The sequence below is a fragment of the Diorhabda carinulata genome, chromosome 1, assembly GCF_026250575.1.
Source record: "Diorhabda carinulata isolate Delta chromosome 1, icDioCari1.1, whole genome shotgun sequence".
NCBI lineage: Eukaryota > Metazoa > Arthropoda > Insecta > Coleoptera > Chrysomelidae > Diorhabda > Diorhabda carinulata.
In genome coordinates this window covers 3743559-3756889 of record NC_079460.1, presented here as the reverse complement: position 1 = coordinate 3756889, position 13331 = coordinate 3743559, and the positions used below count along the sequence as shown (strand labels likewise).

General features: G+C 34.4%; 1 protein-coding gene across 14 annotated transcripts in view; it reads left to right on the top strand.

Annotated features, from left to right (window-relative positions):
- The window catches only part of LOC130902234 (rho guanine nucleotide exchange factor 18), a 102500-nt gene that overhangs the window by 69381 nt on the left and 19788 nt on the right, over positions 1 to 13331 (top strand). For 7 of the 14 annotated variants that reach the window (XM_057814286.1, XM_057814244.1, XM_057814218.1 and 4 more), the window contains 4 exons: positions 60 to 601; positions 2284 to 2441; positions 2500 to 2609; positions 4463 to 4483. In XM_057814286.1, the coding sequence (XP_057670269.1) occupies positions 60 to 601; positions 2284 to 2441; positions 2500 to 2609; positions 4463 to 4483 (831 nt within the window). The remainder of the gene's footprint in view (positions 1 to 59; positions 602 to 2283; positions 2442 to 2499; positions 2610 to 4462; positions 4484 to 13331) is intronic. The other 7 variants (XM_057814295.1, XM_057814257.1, XM_057814251.1 and 4 more) reach the window with 3 other exon arrangements.

The following is a 13331-nucleotide window of genomic DNA, read 5'->3' as shown; positions in this document are numbered from 1 at the left end:
GGAATATATTGAGTTTATCCCTTTTGTTTCATCTCTAATCAAACAATTTTTTTGTTCAGGTGAATTTTGCAGTCGGCATAGGGATGCAGTGGAGATCTACAAGTATTACATGCAAAACGATCAGAGGTTCGGAGAATTCGTGAGACACTGTCAAACAAATCCTCTTTTGAAGAAGAAGGGAATCCCGGAATGTATATTATTCGTGACACAACGTTTAACCAAATATCCCCTCTTAATAGAACCGCTGATAAAAACCAGCAAAGAAAATAAACCGGAACAAGAATCTCTACAGAAAGCTTTGGCTTTAGTCAAAGAAATTTTAGTCGAAGTCGACGCTCAAGTAGCCGAAAAAGAAAAAGAAGATCGGAAATTGGAAATTTATAATAGGATAGACGCCAAATCTAATACAGTATACAGAGGACAAAAGTTTAAAAAATCTGATATTTTACAAGGAAATAGGTCTCTTAAGTTCGAAGGTGTAGCAATGTTGATGCAAGGCAGAGGAAAGATGCAAGTTGTTTTGGTTATCGTTCTTTCTGACGTTTTATTTTTCTTGCAAGAGAACTCGCATAAATATACGTTTTTTACTCCAGTAAGTAAAGTGAGTAACAGGTTTCTTCAGTTTTCTTCCATTTGTTTACATTGGATCATTTTTATTACAACAATTAACGTTTAGTTTATATAAATATCATAGAGACTAATTGACTAAGTCGAATAATTTTACTTTCAAAAATAGAAAAGTTTATCAAAACAGATGAAACATAATTATGTGTTGGGTTTTTAAATATCCACTCACGATCAAGGACATTATCTTCACAGTAGGATTTTACCTATATTATTGCATTTTCAGGATAATATTTTACACAATTTGCGTCAATTTCTTATTTTTCCTAGTATCTCCTAATCAATTTTTTTCTTTTTTATTATCTCTAATCTTCACTGTTTTCAATTGCTGGTCTTAACACATTGCATTTGAACTACTCTTAGATAAAACGAAACCAGGACATCGTTTCATATACTAGAATTTTCCTGTTTTAAGGATCATTTCTCCATTTAATTGTATTCCTTTCCTCAGTTTTTAGAATGCTTTTTTATTACACTTTTCAATAATGCATTTGAACTACTTTTAAATAATACTAATTGAGGACATAATTTCGTATGCTAGGTATTTCCTGGTATTTTCCTTACATTTTCAGAGTTATTCGTTCATGAAATTATCTCTCTTTCCTCTCTTTATAGTACTTCCTAATTAGACACTTAATATTTAGTATTTTTAATATAATTTCAACTTCTGATATTAATACAGTGTATTTGAACTAGATAGTATAAAGCAAGACACCATCTCTCGTGCTAAAATTTCCGTGATATTTTCTCCATTTTAGTATTTTGAGGATTATTTTCGTCATTTACTTTTCTTTTCTCTGCTTAGATTGTACTTTCTGTTTAGAAATTTCATTAATGCTTATTATCCTCAACACCAATTATTTTCCTACTAATTCATCTGAAATTGTACATTTCAACTACTCTGCTATGACACAAAGCAGGACATCATCTCTCATGCTAGAATTTTGGTGGTATTTTTCCACATTTGTATCTTGAGGATTATTTATCTCAATCATTTTTCTTTTCCCTGCTTTAATTGTACTACCTGTTTAGATACTTTTATTAATGCTTACTATTGGCAATACCCATTATTTTCTTTCTGGTTCATTTGTGGTTCTTAATAGGGTGCATTTGAACTACTCTAGCATGATACGAAGTACAACATCATCTCACTTGCTAGAATTTTGATGGTATATTCTCCACTTTTGTATTTTGAAGATTATTTCTCTCAATTATTTTTTCTTCCTGTTTTGATGGTACTTCCTGTTTAGATACTTCATTAAAGTTTATTATCTGTATTACCCTTTACTTCCTCACTTCTTCATTTGACGTTCTAAGCACGGTATATTTGAACTACTGTAGCATGACATGAAGTAGGACATCATCACTCATGCTAGAATTTTGGTGGTATTTTCTCCACTTTTGTATTTTGAGGAATATTTCTAACTACTCTAGCATGATACGAAGATCATCTCTTATGCTAGAATTATCCTGATACTTTCTGCTCAACATAATACATTTGAACTATCCTTGAAGGATAAGAGGCTACCTGAATCAGTTTCATAATTATTTGTGTGTAAGACTTTTGACTGAATAAAAATGGTCTAACTGTAACAACTGCTTTGTATAATCTCAACATATTCTCAAATATCTTCTGATATGTTTATAAATTATCTGTAGACTGGTGTGGTGTCGTTGCAAAAATTATTAGTGAGAGAAATCGCCGGACAAGATTCAAGAGGTATATATTTAATTTCTTCTGATCCGGCTGATCCAGAAATGTTTGAACTCAAAGTACACAAACCGAAAGACAAACAAGTGTGGATACAAGCAATAAGGTACAACATCTGAATGAGAAACTGAAAAAAAACTGTTTAAAACTTGCTATTTTTGTAGAGAGGCAGTACAGTCTTGTCCTGAAGATGAAGAAGATACGATAGCTTTGAGCACGGAAGAAAAACAAACTCTTATGAATGCCAAACAAAATCAAGTGCGTCAATTAATCGGTAAGTCAACGGTGGAATCAAAATTGTGGTTTTCTAAGAAGACAATAGAGTATATTTCAGATGTTTAATGTTTTTTTCCAGTTTAAAGATAAAATAATTGAGTAATGAACCAGCCCTGATAATATAACCTCAAAGTGTGGATACAAAGTAAAAGTTGATGATAATCCCAATTTTAAATTATTTTTGTGCTTTTAATTAGAATTTTCCACAAATCTTTTTCTAAAGCCTCATTGAATTTAAATCCCAATAATTTTTCAGTTTAGTTCAAATTTGGCTTAAAGTTTTTATTATCCAATAATCTTATTAAATGTGCATGTTTAAAAATTTTTTTGCAGCTTCGGTAGATAAAGTTTTAAAAAGGTGAACTCCCCGTTTTAGCTGAAATGTTTGCCAAAGCTTGTCCTTGGTTAGATAAAATAATACCAAAATACTGATTTAAAAAAAAGTTTCGAACCGAAAATGGGGCTCTTGATAAGCTCTACAAGACAGGTTCAATACATTTTTACGTAAACCTATTCTTTTGGCTGCTATGAGTTAAAATATCTAGGCAGGTGTCAAATTGACTAGCCTCCAAGAGAGCCTTAGCTAACCCCCTGTAACACTGCACGAAAAAAATAGTCAATTTGACTGCTGCCGAGATATTTTGGCTAATACTAGCCAAAAGATATCTTCTCTGAAGAGTGTGATATCAATCGACATTTTTGTCGATATAAACATCCCCAATGGCTCGCAATAGCAAAGAGAGGTTTGTAACCACTGACTAGTTTTGACGTTATTACGTCTCATCAGAGTGGTATAACAACTGCGAACTGTGGATGAGGTGTGTAAAATATATCAAAATAAAAGATTTCTACTCTTCACCTCTGAAATAATTTCGACATTTAATGTGTCTTTCTTGAAAGGAGAAAACAACTACTTTCCTGGCTAATGCCTCGACGAATATTGAATTACATCTCCTCTGAATAGCGTGATGTCAATCGACATGAACATCCCCAATGGTTCGCAATTGCAAAGAGAGGTTTGGAACCACTGTCTAGCTTCGACGTTATTACGTCTCATCAGAGTGGTAAAACAACTCTCTTTCGGGCTAACTGGCACCATCCTCACTTCCAACTGCGAACCACTGGTCAGATAGGAATCTAGGGTAGCCGACGATAATAAAGATTCCAATGGTAACCCTTTTTATAGAGATATTTATGAGCTTCATTTTTTGTTTTGAAACTTTTTTCTCTAATATCAATATTTTCTGAGATATTTGGTAAAATTGTTATTCTAGCTATTGTAATGTTTTTTCATTTATTTAAATTATTCTTAACGGTGGGGTAAATTTATACACACTGTCTCTTATTAACTTAATTTATCTACACATTTAAACTAAACACTATAATAATTAACTTATCACTAGTTTTGAAATGTATTTAAATTATTCGTTTACTAAACACTAATTTATAACTGAAAAAATTTTCTAGAATTCTAAAAAGTAAACAGATAAATAAAAAGGCCTTCTTAGAAATTGGTTAAAAAAACAATATAAACAAATCGCCGCTATGATAAAAAAATTGTAAACAAGGTAAAGACGTTGCTGCATTCGCCAAATTTTAGACTTCCATTACAACTGAACAGGATCGGCTTCACGGTTCATGTTATGGACGAGTTCGTAACATTAATTTTCATTTAGGCATTGAAACAAACATTGAACATCTATCTAAAGTAGGTAATTGTATAAAATAATAAAATAAAGAGGCATGTAAATCTATTCTTGGACTAGATAGTTTTCTATTCTCAATTTAAAAATTCCATCTCTCACCAATCTGTTAGTGTAAATATATCTGTATTGATCTGTTTTCCTACAGAAGCAGAATCGGACCTCGAAGGTAACATTTATTCAAAAGAAAATGCATGTATTTATTATTCTCTTTTTGAGATCAGATTTAATATTTTTCAATTATTCCTCTAAATTTTTTTTAGCGTATAAAATAGGAACGTTCACTAGAATAGTTGTTTAAAGTTATTTGACAAAACGCATTTTGAAAATGGTCATTTTCCAAATTAATTCTCACAATTTCACTATCTGGTCCTTTGCAGTTTCATTTCCGGCTCGAAGGACCAGGCAGTAAAATTGTGAGTGAAATAGTTGCAAACGGGATGTTCAGTTTGCATGTTGTAGGATCATATCCACCTCGTATAATTGTGTAGTGATAGTAAATGGTATGTTGGAAAAATACTATGTTATAGCATCAATTGTTAAGCTGCATCTATTACCAATGTTATGTCCCATACCCTGATGTCTTTAAATCAACAGTGATAAGTTTGCACCCCTTCTGGTGTATCAGTCTGCTACTAAATATGGTGGTGATAATATATGAATATTTAACAGTTGAAATGAGTCAGTTGAGGATGAGAAATGCTCTAGACATCCTACGATCTCAACAACAATGAGATTATGCTTAAACTGGATAAATTTATTCATTGGAAACTACTGATTATTCAAGATCTTCAGTGGTCGCTTTTGATTCACGAGTTTTTGGTCATGTTATCGTGTTGGTCAGATTTAGCACCATATGAGTTTACTCAAATAAAAAATGTCCTAAAAAGGATAATCATAGCGTAATTTATAATTTCGGAGTTTCATATTGAAGAGTAGTTCAAATGTACTGTATTAATATCAATAGCTGACGAAAGAAAGATAATTGAATGAAGAAATAACCCACAAGATATAAAAATTCCGAAATTTTCGATTTCGTTTTGTTAAAAAGTAATTCAAAGGCTACAACAGGACAAATGAAAGACATTCCAAAAGTAGCCTTACAGAAATGTTTTACTATGGGATAAGTGTTTTCGTACACAAGGGCAGTAACTATTTGGATTGATACAGTAAGAGCATAATTTCGAATAAACCAGTTGAGTTTATATTACAAAATATAAAGCCATTTCAGTAAATATTTTTTTTGACAAAACTTCATGAATATACTTGCCTAGCTCTTGGATAAATTTCCATAAGATTGAATAAGCTCTATTAAACACACGTTTATTCAAGTTCTTTTGTTGATATATACAGTAGACTCTCAGACTCAGACCAGGGTTGTGCTGGATTAGTAAAAACGCCGCATTACTGAAAAATGATTGCGAAAATACACAAAAAAAAATACAAAAGAAGTAGAGTTTTATTTTTAAGTTTCCAGTAAAAAGTACATATTACAGACAAAAAGTTTTAAACGTTTAAAAATAATCGTCTATTGTAAACAGAAACATAAACATACCAAGACTTACAGTTCTGGTGAACTATTCCATTGGAGTGAAGAAACTGTCAATTTTCTTTGGTTTCTTGGCTGGAAACGACACATTTAATACATTATCTTAAAGCCTCTTTGAAACAAGAATATCATTTGCGGAAACTTCATTTTCCTCTGCTCACTTTATTGAAGTAGCAAATGCACCCATTGCAGCATCAACTAACTAAATGAACAGCAAACGCTTCATTTCGATTATCACCATCTTCTTCTTCTTGTCTGTCATAAACTGGCCGTTTTCTTCTTACTCACCGGCTAGCCACAAGCTCATATCATTTGTAGTTAAACTTTTATCAACAAGTTTTTCGACGATCGTTTCTCTTAACTCTATCAGTTCACGATTTACATTTTCGTCATGTTCTTCAGTAGAAAGAGAAAATTCTTCTACATTTTGAGCATCATTTTTTTTCTATCTTTCTTTTTTCTGTATTGCTTTAACAGTGTCATATGCTCCATAAACAAACAAGGTAGATTTTCGCAAGAAAAAACACTTCTTTCAAGTTTGTTTCATCTAATGGATTCAGGACAAAACCTTGTATAGCAAAGCTTTATTGTATTGAATTTTTACTGCTTGGATAACATGCTGATCCATTGGTTGTAAAAAAGGAGCAAGAACATCACTTGTATTTGAACATTTCAACTCTGATTCTTCTGGATGACCAAGGCAGTTATCTCCAAAACAAGCAGGGCCTTCTGTGACAATTTCATTCTCTTCCATGGTACAAATATACCATAAAACTAGTCCTTAAAAACAATTCACGTCATCCATCCCGTACTTTGGTTTTTATAATCAACAGGTAGATTAACAATTTTTGAATGGCCTGGGATTTTTCGCTTTTCCAATTACCAAAAGATTCAGTTTATGTGTGCCACTTGTATTCTAACATGGCATAAACGTTATCCTATATCATTATAAAGATAACACTAATAGCTTGTTTGAATACCACGAGGAACAATCTCCCAAAGACTGGCTTGCTTATGTGCAACTGGGGCCACGAAATCTTGCCCAACAGCTACACTAGAAGTGATTCTTAATCTCCTGCATCCTCTCCACATAGTACTGGAAAGCGTGGTAGAATGGAATCATCAAAGAAAACCCATTCCTGAATAATGAACAACCCTAGGACATGCCTCAGGACGTTGTATCGAAAAAGTTTAGCTTTGAGAAAAACTTCACCTCAATAATAAATTAAACAAAAATGCCATTAAATAGTATACGGATAGATTAAAAACAGCAGACAGAACTGGAATAGGAGTGTACGGGCCCAGAACCAAACACTCTGAAAGCCTGGGCAGCGCACCAAGCATTTTTCAAGCAGAAATTGAAAAAAAAATATGTTCAGTTTAATCTAGAGAGGAGCTATCGCAAACAGTAGATCATCATCCTGCCCAATAGTCAAGCAGCTATTAGAACTCTAAGCTCCAATATCATAAAATCTCGTTTGAGATTGCATAGAATCATTAGCCGAGCTAGACAAGAAAAATATAGTTACCCAAGACACACCAGAACGAAGAGAAATGAAATAGTTGATAAGCTCGGGGGCAGACAAGCCCTTCATGGGACCTGAACCCTTCTTCAGAACGATGGAAAAAGCACTGGAGAAGAAGGAAGATAGGAACAAACCAATTATTAGGACAACCTACAGAGACTGAGGCATTTCTGGGACACTATAACAAGAGTAGATCTGCTGAATGTATCAATCTAATCTTCGAATACTAACAGGAGGTCTATAGGGGCACTGTCGCCTCAATAAAACACCTGAAGACGCTAGACCTAGCTGATAATGCGGCGTGCAGCCTCTATCCACATTCTCTAGAAGTATGAAACACTAAGGAGCTCCAAAACACTACATCTGCGTATGAAATAGAGAAGATGAAGATCTCTGGCAATTAAAGCCATTCCACAAAAGGAGTGGGATTAATGGAGGTTCTTCAGTAACGCAACAAGAAAGTGGGACTCAATAGATCCTTTGGGTCGCAATGTATATCACACCCCAAATATATATATATACAAGTTCTAACTTTGAGTGCAAACATAGCGGACGAAATGGGTTCGAACAGATATAATCAAGTGACATTCAAGAATTGCTTAAATCGCAAGGTGAAGATTTGACTGAAACCGACTTGGAGGAAATTCATAGCTCATTGAGAGAGACCCCAAATCTATATATACATACATACTTGTTTCACTTGTTTCAGCACGATGGACAAATGTCTTTTCAGGCTACAATAAACCTCTTAGTCTGCATTATAGATTTGGTCGGGAGTTAAGCCTAGTTTTTTGATGATAATAAACTTATCTTTATATCTGTCGACCGCTGCGGTATCCCAAGAGAATTTTTCCCCCGTCATACTTAGCAGACGAATTCCAAAACGTTTTTTGAATTTTAGCTTGGCTTGAAAATCGTCTTTCCCCATTATTTTACCGTTTACTGGCTTTTTTTTGCAAACTTACCTGAGATCGGTTTATGTCTGTTTCGCTCTTGGAAGAAGAAGAAGCATACCTGAGGAAACTCTCCAGTTCCCAATGGTTTTCTTGAGGTTTTTGAATTATCAATACTTTTGCAAAATGATTTAATTTTGTAGTACGGCTCCGTATTCATTTGCAGGTTAGATAGCTTTTCACTTTATCAAGTCTTTCTAGAATATCTGTTTTCGTTTACACATGACATTTTTCTCACCAATACACCACACGAAATAAAACACTACTGGACCAACCGGCAGTTTTTTCTTGACACTAGTGTTGAGTATCATGCTTGAACGTGATTCCACCACCACTCCCGTCTGAGAGCGCCGGATCAGAGAGGTTCTACTGCATATAAATTAACTAAATGTTTTGATCATATTTTTTTAAGATAAGAGACACCTTGTATTTGGTATACTTACTGATATTTGCTTCAATAACGTGTTCCAGTGGCGTAGACGTGGGCGAAATCGTCGCACTAGCGAGGTCCTTTTTTATTTCCCAACAAATCTATTTTACCAAAAATGCTTTGAGTCGACATACCTACTAATTAAAATAAACGAGGATTGTCCTGGAATCTTTCACCACCGAGCCATTTTTTTCAAAAAAATACTCCGAAGGAGCCAAATATAGCGAATTGGATGTATTTCAAACTTTATTTCATTAATTTTGGTAATTGCAATAAGGGATGTGGGAGATGGTGCATTGTCTTTATAAAACAACACTTCCTTCTTAGCCAAATGCGGCAGTTTTGCTTAATTTCTTCGTTCAAACGTTACAATAAGTTCGTATAATACTCGCCGTTGATATTCAATGAAAATTATCCCTTGCGCATCCCAAAAAACCGACGCCATGACCTTGCCTGCAGATGGAACGGTCTTTACCTTCTTTGGAACCGATTCTCCTTTTTCATTCCATTGTTTTTTGATTCGGGTGTGAAGTGATGGACTTAATGGACCATGTTTAAGACACGGCGCACAAATTCGGCTTTATTCTTGTGAAACATTGGCAAACACTCGATAGAAACATCTTCATGACGCCATTCTTATTCTATTGTGAGAAAATGCGGCACCCATCTTGTCTACAGCTGTCTCATGTCCAAATTTTCTGTTAATATGTCTGCTAGCTCGCGCACTTTCATTAGACGATCGTCCAGTCCCACGTTGACTTTCTTCAACATTTCTGGAGTCGTCACTTCATTTATTCGACCTCTGCGATTTTTCAAGCAACTACCATCATCTCTAGGTCAGATCAGGTTCTTCTGGGACTATCCTCTTATAAATACGCGGTGGAAACATATTGAAAGACATTATACAGCGAAAAACTTGGAATACTGAACATAGTATTAACTATTACCGATCCAAAGAAAACTGTATTTTTAAATTTTTTTCGCTGATATAAAAATATTAGGAGAATCTGATGGCATCGCGTTTAAAGAGGCTTAGTTCTCTTTAAATGAGAGGCTGTTGGCGAGGGTCCAATTCGTCCACGCCGAGCTTCGCCACTGACGTGTTCTTGAATGAAGTAAGTATGTCATTGTTAGGTACATTAATATTTTCCACGGGAGTAAAAAGCTGATCCAGCTTAAATCTAATACTAGTCGGTAGCTGCAAAGTTTTCTCAAATTGGTGAGTCGTGGGTTTAATTGTAAACTAGTGTTTAAAACAATCTAACTTTCTAATATCAGAAATAACATAACAGTTTTTATTTAATATTGAACTCGCTTATTAATACTTGTATTTATTGATATTGATGCTCATGCTCGATGGGCTGATTATTCCTGAAAGATCTATAGTGCCCCATTTCCGAAAAGTGTCTCATAATCGCTGAAATTATCTAGTGCCTTATATTCAGTAAATATGTGGATTATAATCCACAAATTGTGCGCAATATGGGGGATGTGGAAGCAACTTACTGATCCTCTATTATTGAAACAAAAATTTACAAAAACGAAAATATAAAAAATTTGTTATCATGTAGTATCCGAGGCCATATGGAACTTACAAGCGAAATTGTACAAGCTTTCAAAACAGTTTTGCTGAATCAGTTTCCAAAGTTCCACTTTAAACCTGTTCACACTAAGAGTTCTAGTCTCTCTTGGTAGCTGATTGTAGTACCTTAGTCCTTAAAATGCAATCGACCTCTGGTCCATTGTAGTTCTTGCTGTTGTGGTTCGTAGATGGACTGCTGATCTGACACTGTGATGGTGAATATCCCTAACCACATTAAAGGAGATTGTGGAGTGTACATACCTCCTTTGACATATGTGTATGAAGTTGGCTGCTTGCTGTATATATACAGATTGAAGATGAGGCAATCCAAATACTCATTTGATAGTTTTGTTTTGCAGAACATTCAATGGATGAAGATGTGTGGCAGTAGCATTACCCCACACTAGTGTCAGGTATGAGAGGTGGGAATGGATAAATGAATAGTATAATGTTAGTAAGTGTTTGGAAGACTAAATGGTGGAGGCTCTCCCAAGCATTCCACCTGCAGATACTGTCTATATGTGTTTGTAGTCTATAAGAAGGCCCAGATACTTAAGCTGCTTAGTTCTTGCTAGTGGGATTGATCCAAAACTAATCTCAAAATTATCCCAGGTTGATTTATTTGGTGTATTGCGATTTCTGTATATTCAATGTCAGTTTAAGGTAGTGAAGCCAACCTGAGACTAGTTGTAGATCACTCTCGATACACTTTTTGTTTCTTCAGCTGAAGATGAGAAGTATGCTAGTAACGTATCATCTGCATACAAGCTTATCCTCCCATGTAGTGCCAAGGAATTTACATAAACCAGGCCCTATTATCGAGCCCTGAGGTATTCCACACAAACACATCTTTGTTGGGCTATTTTGATTATTGTAGCTTACATACTGGTACCTGTGTTCAAGGTAATTTCGAAACCAATTCCATGCAAGACCTCTAACCCCCAGTCGATTCAGGATATCCAGGAGTATATTACAGTCCAGAGTGTCGAACGTTTTCTTAGGATCAAGTGATATAAGCACACACTTAAAACTGCTGTCCAACTTTTCTTCTGGTAAGCAGGTCAATAGTTGCTGGTGTAGAACTGCTTTTTGTAAGTTGGTATTACCTTTGTCAGCTTTAATTTATTTGGGACCACTCCTGTCTCAAAGCTAAGGTTTACAAGAACTGCAAGTTTGGGACCAATATGACCTCCTAACTCTTCTAGTGTGTCCACTGCATCATCTCCTGGTTCTTTGCCACTTTTGATTTTGTGTAAGATGTCTTATATTTCTCTAGGTGTTACAGGTGTCCAGAATAGAGAATTATGCTGCTCTTGGATAACTGGTGGGGTAAAACTAGGTTTTGTGTTGGAGGCAAAATTAGGGTCAACACTGACAAAGAAGTTGTTTAAACAAGTAGTATGTGTGGTATGCAAAGATATTTGGAATTAGAACGGTTAATAATTTTATTCAAAACTTCCATGTCTTCTTGCTATTTCCATTTCTTGCTATTTATTCAATACCATCATCGTTTCTAAGTACTACTTTGTGTTGATCAAGATATTTTCTCTCTTCAACATATGGGACGGTTCCTTCCATTAATTTACTATAATAGTCACTGTTAGTTGGTTTTTACCTTTTTCTTATTGCCGTGTGTACTCCAAAATCGCCGGATTTAGTCACATAGGTGCCTGTCTTCTTGATTTAGGTGTGCAGTGTTGAATGAAGGTCACCTAATTACTCACAAACACTCTTATATAATTTTTGTCAAAATGTGTTACTCCTATGGAGTGTAGAGGTAAGGAGAACCATCTGTAAACAGAAAGTGGCGCCCTCGTCCGTGATTGTGTGTAGCACACACTAGTCATTCAAACAGAGAATGAAAACAAAATATTCACAAAGTAATCCAAAAAATGTTAACACCAGTAACATTTTTGGAAATTGTTTCAACCCAAAAAAAATTCACACCAAACATTTTTTTTATAAAATCTTAAATGTTTTTGTAAAATAGTTTTCCGTTATTGTTTCCATTTTGTTCGAGATTTCCGGTCAATGTGGTTGATTTTCCTGTAGAAACATTACCATAAAACTGTTCAAGCTAAACCTTTGCTTAAATGGTATTTCAATGCTTGATCAAAACAAGGATTTCTTGTTTTTCATTACAGGAAATGAGATCAAAATTTGAGATTTCGTCGGATGATTGTATTCCAATGAAAAAATATAGAAATGTTGTTTGTTGTGACCTCTATCCGTCAGAACAGGAGTTTATTGAGAGATTGGGTAATAACTTACAACAAAGTTAATTAAAGGTTTTTTGATTTATTACATCGTGAGATATTCTCGAAATTCCAATGATTTCTAAAATGTATACAATAGTATATTTAATAAAACATTTCCGTTATCTAAATACCAAGTATATTTATTATATTTTATAGTGAATGGTGGATGAACAGAAATACTAAATTGTAGATTTTTATTTTTTGCATGCACTAGCATGATATTTTATTAACAATAACAACTAGAATAATAATATACGAGGTGTGGATGTATACATCTTACATCTATCCATGCGATTCTTCCAGTTCAAAACAGTTGATAAAGTCTTCTTCTGTCATTTCCTACAGGTGCGCTGCTTCTTCTTTCACAGTTTCAACAGACTCAAATCTTATTTCTTTTGATGCAAGTTTGATTTGTCACACTTTATTACCTTTACTAATGAGTTTGAGTCATTTTCAATCGCATTAAAAGTGCCAATACAAATATTTTTACGAGCTTCTTGTTGTTCAAATGTGAGGATTTCAGGCACACCTATTCTTGTCAATTCCTATAGATTCAGCAATACGAATGTCGAATTTTTCGATATTTCCATCCGTTTTTTATGTGGAAGAGCCACCCGGACGTGAATCATCTCCAACCATTCAAAAACACGTTGAAGCGACACAAATTTATTCCCATACACTTGTTTCATTAAATTAGTTTCATTTGCAATTGTTCCAAA